A 26995-nucleotide genomic window follows, 5' to 3' on the forward strand; every position below is an offset into this window, starting at 1 on the left:
GGTCCCTTTTTCAGCGGTTTTTGTTTAATTTTGTGAGAGCAATGAATTTGTTTATATCCTTTTTTAGGTGGCTTTTTGTGCAATTTTGGTGAGTGCTGTGACAATACACAACCCTTTGTCATGATCCATGCTGGATCATGACAGATAAAAGCACTAGTAACCTTTTTTTTTCCTTAAGCTGTGTGCTTAAAGATAGTTTTGCCCCCGGTGGCCATTAGGGTCATTGCACTGTGGTGGTTTCAGTTCTAGTTTTATCCCCGGTGGCCGGGTCATTGCACTCTGGTTACTTTAGTTTAGTGCACGTGATTATAAAGCAGGTGTGATTGCTCTGGCTCTGCTATAAAAGAGTGTCAGGTGTTGCAATCACTGTTGGTGATATTGCTCATTTCCAACCAAGTCTGGTAGAGGAAGGAACTGCAGAGAGGAGTTCCTTGCAGCTCAGGCAGAGCTCTGGTGTAGTAGCTTCAGGTGGAAGCTGAATTCTGGTGGTGGACTCTGTTGCTGGGAGCAAGAGCAACAGAGCAAAGCTAAGTGGTGTTACCCCTGTTTTGTAACTTTCCTTTTGTGTGTTTCAGTGCAGTGGTGGGATTAGTTTCTGCACTGTCCACTTCACTAGAAAGGGGTTGGTGCAGGGTGAGCTAGGGTTTTTAGGTTCCTAATCGGCACCCGTGCGGAACCGGCCTAGAGATCGTTAGGAGTGTAGAGACACTGACTCAGTGGAGTGCAGTAGTCCTCCACGTCCCGGTTCCCTATCGCAGGGCCCTCCATTGTATCAGTTTCCCTGGTGTTTCCTTTTATTATTTAAATTCGCCCTTCTGGAGGCGGTGTATCCAGTTATACGTGTAATTCTGAAATTCGCCTGCTGGAGGCGGAGTATCCAGCTGCATGTTATATTATTTAAATTTGCCCTGCTGGAGGCAGTGTATCCAGAGTCTCACGATGATCATCACACCCTTTTACAGCAGACTGCCAACTCGTACACTGTCATCTGGTAATCCATCCCACAGAGTAAGTTTTGATATGAATAGACCTTATAGGCTGACACTGTGAGAGGATAGCAGGAAGTATGTTGGTAAGTGTAAAAGCAGGAGGATGCGGGGAATAGAGCTGGAGTGACAGAGGCTTTAGATGTTCCATAGCTTTTCATCTTCTTTTACATATTTATTCAAACACTATTTTCTCAATAATGGAGAACTGTACCGGCTGTCTAAGGTTATATAAACAGTGAATTTTTTGGGTTAATTGTATATTGTATGGTAAAAATGACCTGATAACAAGGATTCTTCAGGACTTGTTATAAGGATGGCAATATCAAAGTTGTTGTTCCGAATTTTGGAGGAAAAAAAAGGTATTTGTTGCCATTTTCTGAGACTAGTTACATTTTTATTTTTCCACATTTCTTCTGTGTGAGATCATCTTTTTTTGTATGATGAGCAGACATGTTTCTTTTAGGTGAATACAATCTTTCGCTAGCTTTTCCAATTACCCAACTTTTCCAGTGATAGGTTCTTCAATCGCTGTTACTTGTATCTGTTCCAAGAAACGGATACTTTGGAAAGTTTTCTTAAGTGTCCAACTTTTATATTGAGAAATATAGACTTAAGAAGGGGTTGTTCACCACTAGTCATGTCATATGGCATGAGCACACCATGAAGATTTGGATTACCTTAGAGACATCATCCCGCTCAAGTCAAGATTTTTCCAGATTGGTGTCCAAAGAGGGCGAAGCAGGAAACTCTGGTATAACAACCCCTTGGCCTGGGAATATTATCTTCACTCGTGCTGCTGGTGTTAACTCTGCTGTCCAAGGATGTTAAACCGGATGTAAACTTATGAAAAGCAGACGGAAATGCGGAACATTGTTCAGAAAGAGAAGCAGAGGGAAACTTTAATCAGCATATCTGTTTTTTTTAATTGTCCAGCCCCCAAGGAGCAATGAGCAATAGAGAGCAGCCCATGAGCTGCAGGAAGTAGACAGTGCAGGTGACTGGGTTCAATCCCATCCTCGAATAGAGGATACAAATCACGTGTCCCTGAAAAGTGATTTCAGGATGTGGCGCAGCCTTAGGAAAGCGACACCCTGTCACTCAAGTCCTGGCTCCTAAGAATATACTGAATGATATATAACTTTTTTACAGTATTGAAGCATTTGTGTGTGACATGAAGCACTGCTGTAAAGCAGGGCTAAGTCAATTTAAGAAATTATTTACTGGTTATCCGCTTAAGCCGTTAGGTGGTTTATTGTCATCTATTTAACAACTCTTATTATAAATTATACTGTGGAAAATTTCTTAACATAAGTTGTATTGCGTTTTTTTTATTAGAAGCTTTGATTTGGTTACGACATAGCACATATTTTCCCCTGGTATGGAGCACTTAAGGGGTTAATTACGTGTGCGAGATGCCTGAGGCAAGAAATATTTTCCGGAGAGCTCATACATAGAAGTTCTTCTCGACACTTCAACATTTGATAACTTGAACTGAAACAGAGCAGATGATATTAGTCTACAGATTGTACGGTGCTGCTCCTTTAGGAGCCCGATATCCTTGGCAATGACTATCGAGAGGAAACCGGAAGTGGAAGAAGAAACAAACAAGGAAAAGCTGCCGGAATGTTGGGAATATTTGCTTCTCCGCTTTGTGTAATCTGTAGTTTCCTTGTTTTGTGTCTTCTGATACTTTTAGGAATAACTTGGTATGAATCCTCAAAAGCAGAGTACCCCCCGGGGATTGCAAATCCTACATTTCTTCGGACACTGCATAGATGTGCCACTGCCGCATTGATCGTGGTGAGTTTATTATTTGCTTTGCACTTGGACTTATTTGAACTTGTTCTCTCCGCAATCTGTAATTCCACATATCTCAGAATGCTCGTTACATGCAGTTTCCTGTTGCAAAAAGATGTTGAGGATTTTATGAAATTCCATTTCAGTTTCCAGGACATTTTGTGCTTTTTTTTTTTTATTATTTAGCATTTTTACTATTAAGTAGAGAAAATGTTTGTCATTAAAAATTGCAAGTAAAAGCGACAATCATATAGTAATCCAATGGGGCAGGTAAAGGCACCTGTTACATAACCCCTACTGTACTGTTCCTAAGGCAAAATCATATTTCTTTTTAATTTTTTGCTATCTTTGAGGATTTTTTTACGATACGGAAATAGTGTAATTTGTTGCTGCCCTGAAATTGTATTCGGAGGAGTCCACAGCTCATTCTTTAATGGGTTTCAGTCAAGATACAGGGTAATGGGGTATACTGTAGGCACGGTGTCAGGGAAGGTGGGGCGTCTATCGAATCTAACATTTTTACACTCTTACTAGTCACTGTTGGCCTCTTCAGGACAAGACTATTTTGGAACTTTAAGATTTTTTTATTGTGATATTACAAGAGATATATCTTTTTGTTTTACCTTTTATGTAGCTATATTCCCATTGCCACCATTTTGGAGTACAAATAGAATTACTTTCATTGCTACAGTTTTATAATATCAGTTTTATCAGCAGGAGATGATTAGTAGAGGGTTAGTAAACCTACTGCCATACAGTCCAACTCCACCCCAACCACTGACTGGCTGCTTTCTGCTTATGCACAGTGTACATAGAAAGCAGCCAATCAGTGGAGTGGGTGGGGTTATACAGAGCTCAGCATTTGGGTACTGCAAGATCTGCAGTAGTGAAAAACATTTTTAATTAAATTTATTAGGATCATTCAGCATCCTACTCCTATCAGGACACTGGAAATGCTTATACGCCTGTCTTGGGACACCCACACAGCGCCCCCTAGCGGACACAGTGGTCACTACACCACATCATGTACTTTATTTTACTTGTGCACAAAGCAGTACTTTTAAAATTGATTTTTTTGTTTTGCTTGCCACATTCTGAGATCCATAATATTTTTTTGCAATGCTGTGTGATGGTTTGTTTAGTTAGTTCTAAATATTAGCTTTATTGTACAGGAAGTAACAGACGCAGTTATCCCAAATGTATGTCTGTTGTGGTGGGGTCACATGCATACGCATCGGTCAGCCAATCTGAGAGGAGCTAGATATTCGTGGTTCAAAAGGTAAGATGGGGGCCTCCAGCACATTTTTGAACTAGAGTATACCAGAGGTTGTCCACTACTTTTACATTGATGACCAATAATTAGGATCGGTCATGAATGTCTGATCGGCTGAGGTCCAGCACCTGGCACCCCCACCGATCAGCTGTTATCATTGTCGGTGGCGACGGCCAGAAGTGCTCACTTACCGAGCTGCTCTGTCTACTTGTAGTGGCCAGGTCTTGGTACTGCACATCGGCCTCCTAATCAAATCAATAGGAGGCGGATGTGTAGCAAGTACACTGTGGCGGCTACTACAAGTAGGCGGAGCATCTTGGTAAGTGAGTACTTACTGCCGCCGCCACCGATAACAGCTGATAGAAGGGGGTGCCGGGTGTCGGACCCAGGCCAATCAGACTTTGATGACCTATCCTGAGGATAGGCTATCAATGTAAAAGTAGTAGACAACCTCTTTAAGTCTGTCATGTTTAGGTTTTTTTTTTTTCAGTCTTACTGAGAATGTTACAATGACAGCAACATTTTCCTCTGTAGCCTCTTTGTGCATTGTAATTCTATTTATCTGCAGATTACTCTTATATGTGCAGGTAAACAGTGTTATCCGACGTGACAAGTTCCCTTTAATATACAGTACTTTGCAACATTTTCCCCACAAAACTTTTGTAAAGCAAGCAGGGAGGTTGTTCCAAATATCTTGGTGAACAAACCACAGATCTTCTGTGGATGGAGGTTTGCACAAAACCTTCTGTCTCTCTTCATGTAATCCCTCTCAGACTCAATGATGTTGAGAATAGGGCTCTGTGAGGGCCTGTTAAGGTCACTTGGTGGGGGTGGCTCCATGAAGCCGGAGGTCAGGGTAGACAAACGGACTCCGGGCATTGGCATAGCCAGCTGTCAAGCATGTAGTACAATGAGGACTCGGATAACTGGCAATGCAAAGAGCAGACAAACTGGCAATGCAGGACACGCTGGAAACCACAGAGGCAGAAGGACAGAAGTAGGAAGACGGATGGTCTAAAACAGAAACAGGTGTGTAGGTAATGTCAATAGTCTTCAATAACAATTCAGGATGTTCACAGAAGGTAATGAGCTAAGATGCAACAGGTGCAGGTATTGCCAACAGACTTCAATCATAGTTCAAGACGCATAAGGCAAGGAATGAGTTAACCTGCTCAAATGATGAGGAGTTCGCAGAAGTCAGAAGAAACAACAGGAATAGGGATGAGTGAGCCCGAACTGTAAAGTTAAGGGTCCATCCCAGACAGTTAGTGTCTGGTACTGAACCCCGAGCATGGATTTCTTAGGGTATGTGCACACGTAGTTTTTTGGGTGTGCGGATTTTGGAGAGAAAACCGCAGGTAAATCCGCAGGACAAAAGTGCTGCGGTTTATCTGCGGTTTTGCCTTCGGTTTTACACCTCATAATGGATGAGGTGTAAAACTGCAGCGTTTCTGCACCAAACAATTGACATGCTGCGGATTGTAAACTGCAGCAAAACCGCACGGAAAAATCCGCAGCATGTGCACTGCGTTTTTTTTTTCCATAGAAAATAAAGTTACTGTACATCGCAGCAGAATCTGCTGCATTTCCGCAGAGCCAAAACCGCTGCGGAAACGCAGCAGATTTCACTACGTGTGCACATACCCTTACTACACTGTGTTCCAAATTATTATGCAAATTGGATTTAAGTGTCCTAAAGATGTAATTTTTTGTTTTTCAAATAAACTCGTAGATGGTATTGTGTATCAGGGCTCTTTGGATCACTGAAATCAATCTCAAATGCCTGTGATAATTAGTTTACCAGGTGAGCCCAATTAAAGGAAAACTACTTAAGAATGATGTTCCACATTATTAAGCAGGGCACAGGTTTCAAGGAATTTAGGAAAGAAAAAGGATCTCTCTGCTGCTGAAAAGCATCAAATAGTGCAATGCCTTGGTCAAGAGATGAAAACATTAGATATTTCCCAAAAACTTAAACGTGATCATCGTACTGTTAAGAGATTTGTGGCTGATTCTGAGCACAGACATGTTTGTGCTGATAAAGGTAGAATGAGGAAGGTTTCTGCCAGGCAAGTTCATCGGATTAAGAGACTGGCTGCTAAAAAGCCATTACAAACCAGCAAACAGATATTTAAAGCTGCTGGTGCCTCTGGAGTCCCTCGAGCCTTAAGGTGTAGGATCCTTCAAAGGCTTGCTGTGGTGCATAAACCTACTATTCGGCCACCCCTAAACAGTGTTCACAAGCAGAAATGGTTGCAGTGTGCCCAGACATACATGAAGACTAATTTTCAAACAGTCTTGCTTACTGATGAGTGTCGAGCAACCCTGGATGGTCCAGATGGATGGAGTAGTGGATGGTTGGTGGATGGCCACCATGTCCCAACAAGGCTGCGACGTCAGCAAGGAGGTGGAGGAGTCATGTTTTGGGCTGGAATCATGGGGAAACAGCTGGTAGGGCCCTTTAAGGTTCCTGAAGGTGTGAAAATGACCTCTGCAAAGTATATAGAGTTTCTGACTGACAGCTGTCTTCCATGGTATAAAAAGCAGAAACGTACCTTCAGGAACAAAATCATCTTCATGCATGACAATGCACCATCTCATGCTGCAAAGAATACCTCTGAGCCATTGTTTGCTATGGGCATAAAAGGAGATAAACTCATGGTGTGGCCACCATCTTCCCCTGACCTCAACCCTATAGAGAACATTTGGAGTATCATCAAGCAAAAGATCTATGAGGGTGGGAGGCAGTTCACATCAAGACAGCAGCTCTGGGAGGCTATTCTGACTTCATGCAAAGAAATACAAGTAGAAACTCTCCAAAAACTCACAATTTCAATGGATGCAAGAATTATGAAGGTGATATCAAAGAAGGGTTCCTATGTTAACATGTAACTTGGCCTGTTAGGATGTTTTGGAGTTAAATAGCTTTTTTGTTCAGTGAATGTGACCTCCTAATGCTGCAAATTCCACAAATGAGCATTTTCAGTTCTTTAAAACATATCAAATGTTTAGAAATTCTAATGTGCCTAATAATTTGGAACAGTGCAATTTGAGTTTTTATTCATTTTGGAGATTATACTGTTATCATTGGGAGGTTTCTTCAATAAAATTTGATGTATACTCTACCCGGTGATGACCTTTATTAGACTGACTGTCATTTGTACCGACTATTTAGGAAAATCAGAGAAAAATATCATTTGCTTAATAATTTGGAACACAGTGTATACATCCGGTTTACTGTTTGGGTTTGCAAGACTAATAAAGTTTGCTGAAAGGCGCAATCAATCAGCAAGCTTTTCCGGTGTGGGAACTTCTGGCACCAAGTATTGGCATGACTGTGATCAACCGATGCACCATGTTAGAAAAAAAATAATTAAAAAAAGACATGGAATACTGACTATTTTTTATAATAAGCGCAGGTTAAGCTAACACCTGCAGGCTGTAGCCCTCAGCTGTCTGCTTTATCTTGGCTGGTTATCAAAATTAGAGGGGACCCCATGCCATTTTTAACCCCTTCACCCCCAAGGGTGGTTTGCACGTTCATGACCGGGCCAATTTTTACAATTCTGACCACTGTACCTTTATGAGGTCATAACTCTGGAACGCTTCTATGGATCCCGGTGATTCTGAGATTGTTTTCTCGTGACATATTGTACTTCATGTTAGTGGTAACATTTCATTCAAATAACTTGCGTTTATTTGTGAAAAAAACGGAAATTTGGCAAAAATTTTGAAAATTTTGCAATTTTCCAACTTTGAATTTTTATGCCCTTAAATCACAGAGATACGGCACACAAAAAACTTGATAACTAACATTTCCCACATGTTTACTTTACATCAGCACAATTTTGGAACCAAAATTTTTTTTTGTTAGGAAGTTATAAGGGTTAAAAGTTGACCAGCGATTTCTCATTTTTACAACACCATTTTATTTTTAGGACCACATCACATTTGAAGCCACTTTGAGGGGTCTATATGATAGAAAATACCCAAAAGTGACACCATTCTAAAAACTGCACCTCTTAAGGTGCTCAAAACCACATTCAAGACGTTTATTAACCCTTTAGGTGCGTCACAGGAATTTTTTTGAATATTTAAAAAAAAATGAACATCTAACTTTTTTTCACAAAAAAAATACTTCAGGTTCAATTTTTTTTATTTTACCAAGGGTAACAGGAGAAATTGGACTGCAAAAGTTATTGTGCAATTTGTCCTGAGTACGCTGATACCTGATTTGTGGGGGGGAACGACTGTTTCGGCGCATGGCAGAGCTCAGAATGGAAGGAGCGCCGTTTAACTTTTTCAATGCAAAATTGGCTGGAATTCAGATCGGACGCCATGTCACGTTTGGAGAGTCCCTGATGTACCTAAACAGTGGAAACCCCCTACAAGTGACCCCATTTTGGAAACTAGACCCCCCAAGGAACTTATCTAGATATGTGGTGAGAACTTTGAACCCACAAGGGCTTTACAGAAGTTTATAACGTACAGCGGTACAATTAAAAAATCATATTTTTTCCACAAAAATGATCTTTTCACCCCAATTTTTATTTTCCCAAGGGTAACAGGACACTAAAAGTTATTGTGCAATTTGTCCTGAGTATGCTGATACCCCACATGTGGGGGTAAACCACTATTTGGGCGCATGGCAGAGCTCGGAAGGGAAGCAGCGCCATTTGACGTTTTTGGCTGGAATTGAGATCGGACATCATGTTGCGATTGGAAAACCCCTGATGTACCAAAACAGTGGAAACCCCCCACAAATGACACCATTTTGGAAACTAGACCCCCTAAGGAACTTATCTAGATGTGTGGTGAGAACTTTGAACCCCCAAGGGCTTCACAGAAGTTTATAACATAAAGCCGTACAATTAAAAAATCATATTTTTTCCACAAAAATGATGTTTTCACCCTCAATTCTTATTTTTCCAAGGGTAACAGCACCCTAAAAGTTATTGTGCAATTTGTCCTGAGTACGCTGATACCCCACATGTGGGGGTAAACCACTATTTGGGCGCATGGCAGAGCTCGGAAGGGAAGCAGCGCCATTTGACGTTTTTGGCTGGAATTGAGATCGGACACCATGTCGCGATTGGAAAACCCCTGATGTACCTAAACAGTGGAAACCCCCCACAAATGACACCATTTTGGAAACTAGACCCCTAAGGAACTTATCTAGATGTGTGGTGAGAACTTTGAACCCCCAAGGGCTTCACAGAAGTTTATAACATAAAGCCGTACAATTAAAAAATCATATTTTTTCCACAAAAATGATCTTTTCACCCTCAATTCTTATTTTTCCAAGGGTAACAGCACCCTAAAAGTTATTGTACAATTTGTCCTGAGTACGATGATACCCCACATGTGGGGGTAAACCACTATTTGGGCGCATGGCAAAGCTCGGAAGGGAAGCAGCGCCATTTGACGTTTTTGGCTGGAATTGAGATCGGACACCATGTCGCGATTGGAAAACCCCTGATGTACCTAAACAGTGGAAACCCCCCACAAATGACACCATTTTGGAAACTAGACCCCCCAAGGAACTTATCTAGATGTGTAGTGAGCACTTTGAACCCCCCAGTGCTTCACAGAAGTTTATAACGCCTGGGCGTGAAAATAAAAAATTCGTATTTTTTCCACAAACATGATTTTTAGTCACCATTTTTTTTATTTTCCCAAGGGTAACAGGAGAAATTGGACCCCAAAAGTTGTTGTCCAATTTGTCCTGAGTATGCTGATACCCCATATGTGGGAGAAAACTACTGTATGGGAACACGTCGGGGATCGGAAGGGAAGTAGTGACGTTTTGGAATGCAGACATTGATGGAATGGTCTGCGGGTGTCATGTTGCCTTTGGAGAGCCCCTAATGTACCTAAACAGTGGAAACTCCCCACAAATGACCCCATTTTGAAAACTAGACCCCCTAAGGAACTTATGTAGATGTGAGGTGAGCACTTTGAACCCCCAAGGGCTTCACAGAAGTTTATAATGCCAGGGCATGAAAATAAAAAAATCGTATTTTTTCCACAAACATGATCAATTATTCCCCAATTTTTTTATTTTCCCAAGGGTAACAGGAGAAATTGAACCCCAAAAGTTGTTGTCCAATTTGTCCTGAGTAATCTGACACCCCATATGTGGGAGAAAACTACTGTATGGACACACGTCAGGGCTCGGAAGGGAAGTAGTGACGTAGTGACGAATGCAGACATTGATGGAATGGTCTGCGGGTGTCATGTTGCCTTTGGAGAGCCCCTAATGTACCTAAACAGTGGAAACCCCCCACAAATGACCCCATTTTGAAAACTAGACCCCCTAAGGAACTTATCTAGATGTGAGGTGAGCACTTTGAACCCCCAAGGGCTTCACAGAAGTTTATGATGCCAGGGCATGAAAATAAAAAAATCGTATTTTTCCCACAAACATGATCAATTAGTCCCCAATTTTTTTATTTTCCCAAGGGTAACAGGAGAAATTGAACCCCAAAAGTTGTTTTCCAATTTGTCCTGAGTACGCTGACACCCCATATGTGGGAGAAAACTACTGTATGGACACACGTCGGGGCTCGGAAGGGAAGCAGTGCCATTTTGGAATGCAGACTTTGATGGAATGGTCTGCGGGTGTCATGTGCGTTTGGAGAGCCCCTGATGTACCTAAACTATTGAAACTCCCAACAAGTGACCCCATTTTGGACACTAGACCCCCCCACGGAACTTATCTAGATGTGTGGTGAGCACTTTGAACCCCCAAGTGCTTCACAGAAGTTTATAACGCTCGGACGTGAAAATAAAAAAATCATTTTTTTTTCCACAAAAATGATATTTTTGCCCCCAATTTTTTATTTTCCTAAGGGTAACAGGAGAAATTGGACCCCAAAAATTGTTTTGCAATTTGTCCTGAGTAGGCTGATACCCTACATGTGGGGGTAAAACACTGTTTGGGCGCATGGCAGAGCTTGGAAGAGAAGGAGCACCATTTGACTTTTTCAACTCAGAATTGGCTGGAATTGAGATCAGACGCCATGTTGCATTTGGAGAGCCCCTGATGTGCCCAAACAGTGGAAACCCCCAATTCTAACTCCAACCCGAACCCCAACACACCCCTAACCCTAATCTCAGCCCTAACCCAAGCCCTAACCCTAGCCCTAACCCTAACCCTAGCCCTAACCCTAACCCTAGCCCTAACCCTAGCCCTAACCCTAACCCTAACCCTAGCCCTAACCCTAGCCCTAACCCTAGCCCTAATGGAAAAATGGAAATAAATACATTTTTTTATTTTATTATTTTTCCCTAACTAAGGGGGTGATAACGGGGGGTTTGATTTACTATTTATGGCGGTTTTTATTTTTGACAGCTGTCGCACGCTAAAAGACGCTTTTTATTGTAAAAATAGTTTTTGCATCACCACATATTGAGAGCTATAATTTTTCCGTATTTTGACCCACTGAGTCATGTGAGGTCTTATTTTTTGCGGGACGAGTTGACGTTTTTATTGGTACCATTTTCGGGCATGTGACATTTTTTGACCGCTTTTTATTCTGATTTTTGGGACGCAGAATAAACAAAAACCAGCGTTTCATGAATTTCTTTTGGGGGAGTGCGTTTACACCGTTCCGCGTGCGGTAAAATTGATAATGTGGTTTTATTCTTCGGGTCGGTACGGTTACAGCGATACCTCATTTAGGTCGTTTTTTTATGTTTTGTCGGTTTTATGCAATGAAAACTATTTTATATAAAAAATAATTATTTTTGCATCTCTTTATCCTGCGAGCTATAACTTTTTTATTTTTTCGCTGATGATGCTGTGTGGCAGCTCGTTTTTTGCGGGACAAGATGATGTTTTCAGCGGTACCATGGATATTTATATGCGTCTTTTTGATCGCGCGTTATTACCCTTTTTGCTTGGCGGTATGATAATAAATCATTATTTTTTGCTTCGTTTTTTATTTTTATTTTTTAAGGGGTTCGCTAAAGGGGTTAACTAATGGGACAGTTTTATAGGGCGGGTCGTTATGGACGCGGTGATACCTAATATGTGTACTTTTATTGTTTTGGGGTTTTTTTATTTTCAAAAAATGAATTTATTGGGGAATATTTTTTTTTTTTTTTACTAATTTATTTGGCGATTTTTTTAAAATTATTTTTACACTTTTTTTATTTTTTTTACTTTATTACATAGTCCCAGGTGGGACATCACTGTCCTGTGACAGATCGCTGATCTGTCACATCACAGATCACTGTGACAGATCAGCAATCTGTCACAGGCAGTGCACAAGGCTTCCTCATGCCTGCGCTTTGCAGGCACTGAGGAAGCCAGCTTCCTCCAGGCCCCCGAAGGCCCCCGTTGCCATCTTGGATCCGGGGGCCTGGAGGAAAGGAGTCCCCCGCAGCAGCGCTGCACATTGCGCTGCTGTGGGGGGCTCAGGGAAGCACGGAAGGGAGCCCCCTCCCTGCCGATGCTTCCCTTTAACTCCCGGTACACCGCGATCATGTTTGATCACGGTGTGCAAGGGGTTAACGTGTCGGGGGCGGTCCGTGACCGCCCCTGACACATAGTGCCGGGTGTCAGCTGTGATAATCAGCTGACACCCGGCCGCGATCAGCGGCGCTCACCACGTGGGCGCCGCTGATCGCGCTAGACGTACTATCCCGTCCATGGGCATAGGGGCCCGGGTCCCATGGACGGGATAGTACGTCTGATGTCAGGAAGGGGTTAAAAAAAATAATAATAATTTTAAAATAATAATTTAAAAAAAGGTGTTGGTTCCCCCCATTTTTGATAACCAGCTAAGGTGAAACAGACAGCTGGAGGCTCTTATTTTTAGGCTGAGAAGGTCCATGGATATTTGGCTTTCCCTAGCCTGAAAAATACCAGCCTGCAGCTGCCCCAAAAAAGGCACAGCCAATTTTGGCACTTTGAAAAGCTATTCCCACTTGCCCTGGTGCATTGGCAAGTGGGGTAATATTTGAGTTTGATGTTAGCTGTGTAATGTCCACTGACATCAAGCCCAGAGGTTACTAATGGGGCGGCATCTATCAGACACCCTTATTACTAACCGGGTAATTGAATAGTTAAAAAAGCACAGACACACAGGAAAAAAATATTTTATTTGAATAAAAACTCCCCCACACTACCTCATTTACCCATTTATTAATTTGAAATAAATCCAGGAAGTTCAGATGGTAATCCGATAGTGAAATGTCCCATGAAACCCATTGAATCCTATGGAGTCTCGTTGTGAGAAAGTACTCAGAACGAGACTTCATAGTTCACTTGCGGTCAGCGGCAGGCATGGAAATTGTCACCCTCCTGACAGCAAGTAACCCTATTGATCCTTGTTTTCAGAGCGAGACTCAATAGGGTTAGTCGCAATCAGTGGCAGTCAGGAGAGTGAGAATTTCCGTGCCGGCCAATGGTATTCCATGATGGATAAGTATATGCCTATATTTCTTAGCATTGACAACACTATTAATCCTGACTAAATCCTCAACTCCATTTGCTAAAATGTCATCCCACACTTGCAGGTAACCTTCAACATGCTTCAAGATATTTCACATTTTGACTCATCAGTCCAGAGCACTAGCTGCCATTTTTCTGCATCAGCTGAGAATTGGCAGCAACCAGTGAGACCTAGCTATACCCAACTACTGTTCAGAGAAGTCTGGCCAGAAGTGGTCTTCATGGAAGAATTGCATCCAAAAGCCATACCTTCTACATGCAATCAAAACCAAGCGGTCAACTAGGCAAGAAAACTCAGGAACTGGACTGCAGAAAAATGCAGTTAGAACAAGGAGTCCTGACAGTGAGGATATGATCTCACAGAGCCCTGATCTCAGCATCATCCAGTACAGCTGTGCTCAAAAGTTTACATACCCCAGCAGAATTTTTATTTTCTTGGCCTTTTTTTAGAGAATATGAATGAAAGCACCAAAACTCTTACTTCATTCATGGTTAGTAGTTGGGGGAAGCCATTTATTGTCAAACTACTGTTTTCTCTTTTTAAATCATAATGACAACCCAAACATTCAAATGACCCTGATTGAAAGTTCACATAACCCATTTCTTAATACCGTGTATTGGTGCTTTTAACATCAATGACAGCTTGAAGTCTTTCGTGGTAGTTGTGCATGAGGATCTTTATTTTCTCAGATGGTAAAGCTGCCCACTCTTCTTAGCAAAAAGCCTCCAGTTCCTGTAAATTCCTGGGCTGTCTAACATGAACTGTGTGCTTCCCAGAGTGGCTCAATGATATTGTGGTCAGGAGACAGAGATGACCATTCCAAAACCTTCACTTTGTTCTGCTGTAACCAATGACAGGTGGACCTGGCCTTGTGTTTTGGATCATTGTCATGTTGGAACGTCCAAGTACATCCTATGTGCAGCTTCTGGGCTGAGGATTGCAAATTTGCCTCCAGTATTTGCTGATAACTTGCTGCATTCATCTTTCCTTCAACTTTGACCAAGTTTCCTGTTCCTTTGTACCTCACACATCCTCAAAACATCAGTGATCCACCTCCGTGCTTTACCGTAGGAATGGTGTTCCTTTCATCATAGGCCTTGTTAACATCTCTCCAAATGTATGGTTTATGGTTGTGGCCAAAAAGTTACATTTTAGTCTCATCACTCCAAATTGCCATGTTCCAGAAGTTTGTAGGCTTGTCTCTGTGCTGTTTTGCGTATTGTAGGCGAGATACTTTGTGGCATTTGCGCAGTAATGGCTTTCTTCTGGCGACTTGATCATTTGATCATGAAGACCATTTTTCTTCAAGTGCCTCATTATTGTGCATCTTGAAACAGCCACACCACTAGTTTTCAGAGAGTCCAGTATTTCAGCTGATGTTATTTGTGGGTTTTTCTTTGCATCCCAACCAATTTTCCTGGCAGTTGTAGACGAAATAATTGTTGGTCTACCTGATCGTGGTTTTGTTTTTACAGAGCCCCTTATTTTCGATTTGTTCCATTATCAATTCCTTGGATATCGGTTTGTATAACTTTCATGTTTTATACAGTTCAACTACCTGTTCCCATAGATCCGATGACAACTCTTTTGCCTTCCCCATGACTCACAATCCAGAAATGTCAGTGGCTGGATGAAAGATGCAAGAGTCTGTCTGGATCCCAAAAACTTACTCAACTTTTATACACACATACAGATTACAAGCAAACAGGTCACAGGTGAGGCTACTACCTTTAGTAGCCATTCAATCCCACTTGTGTTAAGTTCTGTGCATGTTATCAGGCCAAAATCACCATGGTATGGAAACTTTTGATCAGGATCATTTGGATGTTTTGGGTTGTCATTATGATTTAAAAAGGGAAAGCAAAGTAGTTTGATAATGGCTTCACCCAACCATTAACCATGAGTGGAGAAAAAGGTTTGGTGTTATCATTCATATTCTCTGAAAAAAGGCCAAGACAGCAAAAATTCTGCTGGGGTATGTAAACTATTGAGCACAAGTGTATATTTGGGATTATATGGAGACACAGAAGGATTTGAGCACGCCAACATTCACAGAAGATCTTTGGTTAGTTCTCCAAGATATTTGTAACAACCTCCTACCGAGTTCCTCCAAAAACTGTGTACAGGTGACATGTATCTAGAAGAATTTGATGATTTTACACTATTTTGAAAGCAAAGATCGGTCAGCTAATATTTGTTAGGGCTGGCGGAACGCACCAGATTGTAAAATAGTAGAGAGTGCATTCGCAGCCCGGGGTCCACCGTGCAGAGGTGGTACACTGCTGCTAGGTAATAGCGGAAGGGAAGAGCGGCGTGAAAACAGTCACACGTTGGTTACATCACCCAGTGTGAACAGGAGCGGATTCTGTTACTTCACAGAACCGCACAGCCGCTTGAAAGTGAATGCCGGAGCCTGTTTAGCTCACAGAGCCCAGCCACAAAGCGCACAGCAAACAGCCACAGAACTCCACCCCAAGGCACGGGGTTAGAGTCCTTCTAGGCCACTGAGCGCACTGCGTCGCTGCCACGAACGCCGCTATAGACACTAGCTAAGGGGTGAGGAGCACTTGCTCTGAGGCGTGCCGAGTCACTGATAGTGACTAATATCTGACTCAACTCTGTCCTACCTACGCCTAAGCCTGGGCGCTAGCAGGCTAGGCTGCACAACACATGCGTACCAAGAGTAGGGGTTTCATAATGAGTCAGTCACCAGAGACATTCATACGTGCATCCATCACTCACTCCTTATAGTCAGAAAACACTGGCTATCCTAGCGCATGGCCGAGCGGCCATGCAAACCTTTTATAGCCACGAGCGTCCGGGACCTTCCTGGCTTCTCAGATGGGCCAATCCGAACACGAGCAGGACCTGAGCACGTGACCTTCGATCTCCAATGGGAGATCACACCACGGGCATGCTCAGTGGCCCGACATGAGGACTTATTCCCTGGAGAATCTCGCTGCTGAGCAGCATGCATTGCCATAGCTGTGCCAGAGGTGGTAGCAGCAAGCAAAACCATGAAGCTGGTCTGGGCAGAGCGCAGGGACCGACAAGTTTGCTGAGCAAGCTCCTCTGCGGCTGGAGAGGAATGGGAGACCGCCGGAAGTAAGGCTCGGGATTCTCGCTGTGCAGCGACAGAAATCTGACGCCTAACATTACCCCCACTACTCTCTGAGCCTCACTCCGTTCAAACTCTGCAATGAGAAGAGGAGCGTGGATGTTCTCCACTGGCTCCCAGGTCCGAGCCTCTGGACCATGATCCTTCCAATCCACCAAGTAAAACTTTTTGCCCCGCATCACCTTGCATCCCACGATGGCATTGACCTCAAACTCGTCAGACGACAGGTCTGATGTCCTGGCAGATGGCTCAGAAAACCGGGACATGTGAACCGGCTTAAGGAGAGACACATGAAACGTTAACCTGCTCAAGGACCTTGAAAGGGCCAATATAGCGCAGTGTGAACTTAGCGGATTCCACCCGCAGCCTGATGTTTCGAGCGGAGAGCCACACTAAGTCGCCAGGAGCGAAGGTCAGAGCAGGGCGCCGGCGAGAATCAGCGGAGGACCTCATTCTCTCCTTGGAGGCCCGGATAGCATCCTGCGTGTGATCCCAAATGTCACGGGCATGGGCACGGGGACGCGCAGATGCTGACCGTAATTTATGAGGAATGGGGTCTGACTGGTGGAGTCAGCCACAGCATTGTTTAAGGCGAACTCCGCCCATGGCAGCAAGGATGCCCAATCATCCTGCCTGGCCGAGACAAAATGTCGCAGATATGTAACCAGTGTCTGGTTGGCTCTCTCAACCAACCCATTCGTCTCGGGATGATAGGCCGAGGAGAGATTTAGCTCAATGCTGAGCAGAGAACAAAGCTCTCTCCAGAACCGAGACGCAAACTGAGGACCCCGGTCGCTGACAATTTTATCTGGCATGCCGTGCAGGCGGAAAACATGTTTCATAAACAATGCTGCTAGACCCCGTGCCGATGGTAGCCGAGAGAGTGGTACCAGATGCACCATCTTGGAGAAATGATCGGTGACCACCCAAATGACAGTGCTGCCGCTGGACTTGGGCAGACCCACCACAAAGTCCATACCGACCATCTCCCAGGGCCTGTCCGCAACCGGCAGAGGATAGAGTAACCCAGCGTGCCGCTGCAGAGAGGACCGATTCTGGGCGCAAGAGATGCACGCCTGAATATAGTCCCTAACGTCACGGGCCATATGTGGCCACCAGCACGTCCTCGCCAGGAGTTCAGAGGTCCGTTTGATCCCAAAATGGTCACCCACCCTGGACGAATGGGCCCAAGAGAGGACCTCCGGTCGCAGATGGGCAGGAACTAAAGTCTTGCCCAGAGGTACAGACTCGAGAGCAACCGGAGCCACGGTCCTCAGGCTCTCTGATGGGACTATCAACCGAGGCTCCTCCTCCGATGACACCACGGAGCGGGAAAGAGCATCGGCCCGGACGTTCTTCTCTCCGGAGAGAAAATGCAGCGTGAAATGGAATCGGGAGAAGAACAAGGACCATCTGGCCTGGCGAGAATTCAGCCGCTGGGCTGTCTGTAAAAAGACCAAATTTTTGTGGTCGGTGAACACCTGGAATGGGTGGCGAGCCCCCTCCAGGAGGTGTCTCCACTCTGAGAAGGCCAGCTTCATTGCTAGCAACTCCCTGTCCCCGATGGAATAATTCCTCTCCGCCGGTGTGAAGGTCTTAGAGAAGAAGAAGCATGGGTGCTTCCGACCTTGCAAGTCCTTCTGAAAAAGGAACGCTCCACCTCCAGGATGAAGGGCTTATCTACATCAGGGCGATGTAGAATGGGAGCGCTAGCGAAGTGGGACTTAATGGAGGTGAAGGCCTTGGAGACAGTCTCCGACCACAGTATGGGATTTGCACCCTTCTTGGTGAGGGAAACCAAGGGCGCGACCAAAGTTGAGAAATGGGAATGAATTGGCGATAGTAATTTATGAACCCCATAAAGCGCTGCACCGCTTTGAGAGAATGGGGTTCCTGCCAATCCATCACTGCCCGTAGCTTGGCAGGATCCATGGCCAAACCCTGGGCTGAGATGATGTAGCCCAGGAAAGGCAAGGACTCCTGCTCAAACACACATTTCTCCAATTTGGCATAAAGAGAGTTGGCCCGCAGGAGATCGAAAACTTTGCGAACATCTCTCCGGTGGGAGTCAATATCTGGAGAGTAAATGAGAATATCATCCAGATAGACTACTATCGAGGTGGTAAGCATATCCCGGAAGATGTCGTTCACAAAGTCTTATGTGATATAGCTGAAGGAACAGAAAAAGCGCAATAGGGTCTTATCCGGGTTATTGTAGAAAAAGTAAATTAAAATTTACTCACCCTTTTTAGGAGAGATTAAGGCATGTAGGATCAGTAATCTGCTTGCTGCACGTCCAAAGGTCAACTCTGTGGCCGCTTCAACATCAGATTTCGGAATAAATTCTTGGACTTCTGTGCGCTAACAGATAAAATCACTAATCCAGTATTTTGGAGAAAGATTAATCCATTTATTTCCCAACGCGTTTCGAAATGTATACCATTTCTTCTTCAGGGGATGACATATATGATCAGACAGAACAGTCACGGATTATATAGAACAGAAGTTCAAAAAAAGATTCAAAAAACGGCGCCAAAAGGTCACATGTCATCTGGTAAAAATGTCAGAGTTCAAAATGTCATAGTTAAATTAGTGTATTAGTTAAATTTAAAATCATTAAAAACATATTACTTTTATTATTCTATAGATAAAAGAAAGAAAAGAAAAGGGGAATTGGAAGATAAAAAAGAACAAAAAAGAACAAGAAAGGGAAGACCCGTGTAAAACGAACTCCTGACATCAAGAAATAGGCACAGTGGTAGTCTCAGACCACTGAGCCAGGCTTGGTTATACCTAACTCAAAAAGAAAAAGAAAAAGGCTCCAAAAATTGTATTTTTGTATATATAAACGAATTTTAATTAAAAATGATCTTTATGACAGTAAGATTCTTTCTTTTTATTAAAATTGTGTGTAAAAAAATGTATATAAGAAATTTGAAATATAAAAAATGTATATGAGAGATTAAAAAATTAAAAAATCAGTACGATTAATTCCAAATCACCTGAGAGGGGAGGGATAATTTTATTCATAGATCCTTGGAGTATTTGTAACAGAATGAACAATTACAGAGAGCTCTCACAGCATTCAAAAAAACAGGATCGCCTCCTGTGCTATCTTAGAATAAAGATCAATCAGTAGATCGATCACACAAGGGGGAGACCTCAATTTCATCCGTGAATCCTCACGGTGTTTTATAGGGAAAAGAGCAGAGACACCGACTATGAAGAAATCATACAGCAGTGAATGAAGAAACCAGGATCGCAAACCGCGATGTCCCAGTGCAAAAGGAGGAATTTGGAAGAAGGAAGAAAAAGAGACTGTATGCCACCAATATAAAGAAATGGCATTATTTTCTTATTAAAATATATAATTATATGAGAGAAACATATGAGAAATATAACGTTACAGAGAAAAGTCACATATGAAAAAACACTACAGAAATAAAAAGTCGCATATAAAAAAGGGGGTTAATCATACAAAATATTATAAAACTCATTAGGAATAATATGTGGTTGCATAATTAAAAATTATAAAAAATGAAATTCATTAAAATTATCAAATTTTAAAGAAAGACCTCAGTAATTTCGTTTAATCCATACGGCTTGAGTGTATTTAGCCTGTAGATCCAAAACACTTCTTTTCTATTCAATTGCCCTATTCTGTCAGGATTATCAGCAGGAATATGTTCGATTGGACTGATTCTTAGTCCACTCGGGTCCTTATTATGTTTAATAGTAAAATGTCTTGACAGACCATGTTGTAAGAAACCCCTCTTAATATTGTATCTATGTGAATTAACCCTTAGATGTAGGGGTTGGGTTGTCCTTCCAACGTATTGTTTTTTACATCCACATTCAATTAGATATATTACAAAATCCGTAGTGCAATTCAGGTAGTTTTTTATAGGAAAGATTTCATTAGTGATAGATGATTTTATAGTTTTTTCTTTGTGTGTAATAATCTTACAACAGAGACAATTTTTCTTGCCACACTTATAAATCCCTTTTAAGGTGGCATGAATAGGGAATGCAGATATAGTTTTTTGTCGACTAGGGGCCACCAATCCCTTAATGGTTGGTGCCCTTCTAAAGGTTATTCCTGGATTATTAGGTAAAAATTTTTGTAAAATGGGATCGCTTAAAAGTATATACCAGTTATCATATAAAATTTTGCGTATTCTCGTATGTTCTGCACAATATTGAGTGGTAAAATTAGTCATAAATTTTTTATTATTATCTAGTTTGGCTATTTTATCTCCATTAATAAGAGTGTCTTGTGATATATTGACACACCTATTATAGGCACTATTAATTAGTTTATTGGGGTATTTTTTGTCCATGAACCTATTTTTTAGAATATCGGCTTGGTCCTTAAAGTCTTCAAAGTTAGAACAATTTTTTCTGATTCTCCTAAACTGATTCTCTGGGATATTTCTTAGCCATTTGCCATAATGTCCACTATTAAAAGGAATATAACTATTAATGTCCACATTTTTAAAAAAGGTTTTTGTTAAAATAGTATTTTCCCTAATAAAAATGGTTATATCTAAAAAATTGATACTATTCTGATCATAAACTGCGGAAAATGATAAACCCCAGTTATTGTTATTAATATCATGAATAAAATTATTAACATTATTGTCAGAATTGTCCCAAATGAAGAAAAGGTCATCAATGAATCTTTTATACATGATTAAATTATTACACCACTTGGTATTAAAAATATAAAATTCTTCGAACACCCCCATAAAAATATTTGCATACGTTGGTGCGACCTTTGAGCCCATCGCAGTCCCGAGTTTCTGATGGTATAAATGTCCATCAAATGTAAAATAATTATTCCTCAGAATGAAATCCATACCTTTTAATAAAAACTTTTTTTGTTCTTTGGACAACCTACTGTCTTTAGTTAAAATTTTATTAAAACAGGCTAGACCCAAATTGTGTTGTATATTTGAATATAATGAAGACACATCCATAGTGAGTAATAAATAGTCAGATTTCCATTGAATTTGCTGTAAAAATTGAATAAGATGAGTGGAATCTCTAATGTAGCTATTTAGGAGCGGAACATTAGTAACCATAATTCTATCAATGTAATGGGATAGGTTACTCGTTAGTGAACCTATACCTGAGATAATCGGTCTTCCTGGGGGGTTTGATAAATCTTTATGAATTTTTGGTAAATGATAGAAAAAAGGAATTCGTGGATTTTGAACAGTAAGAAATTTTAATTCCTTTTTGTTAAAGATGTTCATATTCTTACCCTCCTGAATTAATATATCATATTTTACTCTTATTCACTGCTGTATGATTTCTTCATAGTCGGTGTCTCTGCTCTTTTCCCTATAAAACACCGTGAGGATTCACGGATGAAATTGAGGTCTCCCCCTTGTGTGATCGATCTACTGATTGATCTTTATTCTAAGATAGCACAGGAGGCGATCCTGTTTTTTGAATGCTGTGAGAGCTCTCTGTAATTGTTCATTCTGTTACAAATACTCCAAGGATCTATGAATAAAATTATCCCTCCCCTCTCAGGTGATTTGGAATTAATCGTACTGATTTTTTAATTTTTTAATCTCTCATATACATTTTTTATATTTCAAATTTCTTATATACATTTTTTTACACACAATTTTAATAAAAAGAAAGAATCTTACTGTCATAAAGATCATTTTTAATTAAAATTCGTTTATATATACAAAAATACAATTTTTGGAGCCTTTTTCTTTTTCTTTTTGAGTTAGGTATAACCAAGCCTGGCTCAGTGGTCTGAGACTACCACTGTGCCTATTTCTTTATCTCTTGATGTCAGGAGTTCGTTTTACACGGGTCTTCCCTTTCTTGTTCTTTTTTGTTCTTTTTTATCTTCCAATTCCCCTTTTCTTTTCTTTCTTTTATCTATAGAATAATAAAAGTAATATGTTTTTAATGATTTTAAATTTAACTAATACACTAATTTAACTATGACATTTTGAACTCTGACATTTGTACCAGATGACATGTGACCTTTTGGCGCCGTTTTTTGAATCTTTTTTTGAACTTCTGTTCTATATAATCCGTGACTGTTCTGTCTGATCATATATGTCATCCCCTGAAGAAGAAATGGTATACATTTCGAAACGCGTTGGGAAATAAATGGATTAATCTTTCTCCAAAATACTGGATTAGTGATTTTATCTGTTAGCGCACAGAAGTCCAAGAATTTATTCCGAAATCTGATGTTCACAAAGTCTTGGAAGACAGCTGGCGCGTTACATAGCCCGAAGGGCATCACTAGGTATTCTTAGTGCCTGTCTCTGGTGTTAAAAGCCGTCTTCCATTTGTCCCCCTCACGGATGCGAATCAGGTTATATGCTCCCCGCAGATCGAGCTTAGTAAACACTCTCGCTCCCCGTAGCCTATCAAACAGTTCCATTATCAGGGGCAAAGGATACTTGTTCTTAACGGTTATAGCGTTAAGACCCCTGTAATCGATGCATGGACGTAATTCTCCATTCTTCTTTTGGACAAAGAAGAATTCCGCACCCACCGGAGACACTGATTTCCTAATGAATCCTCTTGCCAGATTCTCCCTGATATACTGAGACATGGCCTCTGTCTCTGGGAGAGATAGTGGATATACTCGACCCCGGGGAGGCTCAGCACCGAGCAAGAGGTCAATAGGACAGTCGTATGGGCGGTGCGGTGGAAGGATCTCTGCCGCCTTCTTGGAGAATACGTCTGCATACTGTCGATATAGCTTGGGAAGTGAGGAGAGATCTGCAGGAACCTCAGAAGTGGTGACCTGTACGCAGTCCTTCAGACACCTACCCTCACAGGCCTTGCTCCAACTGAGGAATTTTCCCGAAGACCACTCTATATGGGGAGAGTGAGATCGCAACCAGGGAACCCCTAGGACGACCTGGTCGATCCCTTCGGGCATAACAAGGAGAGACAGCATCTCCTGATGAGAAAGAGACAAAGAGAGTCTCAGTGGAGCTGTCTGGTGAGTGATTTGGGATGGGAGTGTCGCCCCATTCACCATTCTGAAGGTGACTGGTTGAGGTAGCAAGACCAGGGGGACTGCGTGTTGTTGAGCGAAGGCAGATGACGTGAAATTGCCCTCCTCCCCTGAGTCCACAAAAACCTCCACCATCAGAGTGGAGGAAGTAAATTCTAATACCCCTTTAAACAGAAGCTTGGAGGAGAAAGTCGCGGTGTCTAGTAGGCCCCCTCCGATAACCACTAGACGGGAGCGTTTCCCGAGCGCTGTGGGCACTGGTTAGCAAGATGCCCAGTCTGCCGACAGCGGAAGCAGACTGGAGGTACCCGCGCAGACCGGGTCCTGGACCCCGTGCGGGACACCTCCATGGCCTCTGGAGGCTCGGGAGACTGACCGGAAGGTTCCAGAGGTCTCGAGAAATTTGGAGCCAACTTATAACGTTGGCGGGACCTGGAACGCTCCAGCCCTCGCTCCGTGAAGCGAATGTCTATTCGGGTAGCGACCGTAATGAGCTCCTCTAAAGTGGTGGGCACCTCCCTGGTGGCCAGGGCGTCTTTGATGTGATCAGCCAGGCCTCTCCAGAATATGGGTATGAGAACATTATCTGGCCACTCCAACTCCGAGACCAGAGTTCTGAAGAGGATGGCATACTGGCTGACCAAAGACGCACCCTCGGTCAGAGCCAGCAACTGAAGTGCAGTGTCGTGCGTGACCTGAGTACCCAGTAACACCTGCTTCAGAGTGACCAGGAAATGGGTGGCACTCTGTACCAGGGGATCCCCGCGCTCCCACAGCGGGGTGGCCCACTCCAGGGCCCTGCCCAACAGGAGGGAGATGATAAACCCCACCTTGGCCCGCTCGGAGGGAAATCATGTGGCCAGCAACTCCAGGTGAATGGAGCACTGACTCACGAAACCCCTGCATGAAGCACTATCGCCCGAGAACTTCTCAGGCAGCGGGAGGCGGGACAAGGTCGGGGCAGGACTGGCCGTGGAGACATGGGCGACAGCCTCTGTAGCTGCTTGGACGGCGACCGAAGTAACATCCGCAGCTGAGGTGGAACGCTCTAGCGCTGCCAACCTACCCTCCAGCTGCTGGATGTATCTAAGCAGTCGCTGTTCGTCCACCATTACTAGCCAGACCCTGGCGCTAGGATAATGTTAGGGCTGGCGGAACGCACCAGATTATAAAATAGTAGAGAGTGCGTTCGCAGCCTGGGGTCCACCGTGCAGAGGTGGTACACTGCTGCTAGGTAATGGCGGAAGGGAAGAGCGGCGTGAAAACAGTCACACGTGGGTTACGTCACCCAGTGTGAACAGGAGCGGATTCTGTTACTTCACAGAACCGCACAGCCGCTTGAAAGTGAATGCCGGAGCCTGTTTAGCTCACAGAGCCCAGCCACAGAGTGCACAGCAAACAGCCACAGCCAAGGCATGGGGTTAGAGTCCTTCTAGGCCACTGAGCACGCGGCGTTGCTGCCACAAACGCCGCTATAGACACTAGCTAAGGGGTGCAGAGCACTTGCTCTGAGGTGTGCCGAGTCACTGATAGTGACTAATATCTGACTCAACTCTGTCCTACCTATGCCTAAGCCTGGGCGCTAGCAGGCTAGGCTGCACAACACATGCGTACCAAGGGTAGGGGTTTCATAATGAGTCAGTCACCAGATACTTTCATACGTGCATCCATCACTCAATCCTTATAGTCAGAAAATACTGGCTATCCTAGCGCATGGCAGAGCGGTCATGCGAACCTTTTATAGTCGCGAGTGTCCGGGACCTTCCTGGCTTCTCGGATGGGCCAATCCGAACACGAGCAGCACCTGAGCACGTGACCTTCGATCTCAAATGGGAGATCACACCACGGGCATGCTCAGTGGTCCGACATGAGGACTTAGTCCCTGGAGAATCTTGCTGCTGAGCAGCATGTATTGCCATAGCTGTGCCAGAGGTGGCAACAGTAAGCAAACCCACAGTGCTGGTCTAGGCAGAGCGCCAGGACCGACGAGTTTGCTGAGCAAGCTCCTCTGTAGCTGGAGAGGAATAGGAGACCGCCGGAAGTAAGGCTCTGGATTCTCGCTGTGCAGCGACAGAAATCTGACGCCTAACAATATTGATGTGAATAATATTTATCTTTTGTGCGTTCATTTTGCAATTTGTTACTTTATATAGAAAAAACTATTAACTAGAGTTGAGCGAAACGGGTCGAAAAAATTCAAAAGTCGCCGACTTTTGGCAAAGTCGGGTTTCATGAAACGAAACCCGACCCTAGGATGAGGTCGGCCACGAGGTCGGCGACTTACGCGCCAAAGTCGCGTTTCAAAAGTTTGTTTTGCGCTCTTTTTCAGCCAATCAGGATCCACGGACACTGTGGGCAACGTGATGACATAGGCACGGGTCACCACCATCTTTCAGAAGGGCATGCAAGTGATTGGCTTGCTTTGGTGGGCGTCACAGGGGGTATAAAAGGGCGTGCACGCCGACCGCCATCTTACTTCTGCCGATCTCAGTATAGGGAGAGGTTGCTGCTGATTCTGTAGGGAGAGCGTTAGGCAGGGAAGAAGACCAAAAAACTGCTTCTGCTGCTAGCGATTTGGCCTGCACAACACACCAGTCACTGTGTGTGCAGTGCAAGGGGAGGCTATATAGTGGTGTATCAGTGGTGTTGGTTGTTGGGCTGCCTTCTAAGGCTTCCTGACAGGCTGGCATTGCTGTTTACCCACTGCTCCACAAACTGCTTTTTTAAAAGCAATCCAATCTCCCTTATCCTCTAGTCACTTTGGTCACAGCTGTGCCATCGAGCCTGTCACATAGCGCTCAGATATTCATTGGGCCTCAAACTGCTTTTTTAAAAGCAATCCCAATTTTTTTTTTTTGTCCTGCTGAGAAGAAAAAAAAACTGCTTCTGCTGCTGATAGCAATTTGGCCTGCACAACACACCAGTCACTGTGTGCAGTGCAAGGGGAGGCTATATAGTGGTGTATCAGTGGTGTTGGTTGTTGGGCTGCCTTTTAAGGCTTCCTGACAGGCTGGCATTGCTGTTTACCCACTGCTCCGAAAACTGCTTTTTTAAAAGCAATCCAATCTCCCTTATCCTCTAGTCACTTAGGTCACAGCTGTGCCATCGAGCTTGTCACATAGCGCTCAGATATTCATTGGGCCTCACACAATCCAAAAGTGTCCAGTGTCCAAAAGTGTGTGCAGAGATTCAAACTCTCACTTATCCTCTAGTCACTTAGGTCACAGCTGTGCCATCGAGCTTGTCACATAGCGCTCAGATATTCATTGGGCCTCACACAATCCAAAAGTGTCCAGTGTCCAAAAGTGTGTGCAGAGATTCAAAATCTCACTTATTCTCTAGTCACTTAGG

General features: G+C 43.3%; 1 protein-coding gene across 2 annotated transcripts in view; it reads left to right on the forward strand.

Annotated features, from left to right (window-relative positions):
* Nucleotides 1-1275: 1275 nt before the first annotated feature.
* The window catches only part of LOC141097998 (arylacetamide deacetylase-like 4), a 46442-nt gene continuing 20722 nt past the window's right edge, over nt 1276-26995 (forward strand). Inside the window, exon 1 of one of the 2 annotated variants that reach the window (XM_073585578.1) lies at nt 1276-2789. In XM_073585578.1, the coding sequence (XP_073441679.1) occupies nt 2613-2789 (177 nt within the window). In that variant the 5' untranslated portion in view covers nt 1276-2612. The remainder of the gene's footprint in view (nt 2790-26995) is intronic. The other variant, XM_073585577.1, reaches the window with a different exon arrangement.

The sequence above is a fragment of the Dendrobates tinctorius genome, unplaced genomic scaffold (genome assembly GCF_039654945.1).
Source record: "Dendrobates tinctorius isolate UK_male_01 unplaced genomic scaffold, ASM3965494v1 ptg000086l, whole genome shotgun sequence".
Taxonomy (NCBI): domain Eukaryota; kingdom Metazoa; phylum Chordata; class Amphibia; order Anura; family Dendrobatidae; genus Dendrobates; species Dendrobates tinctorius.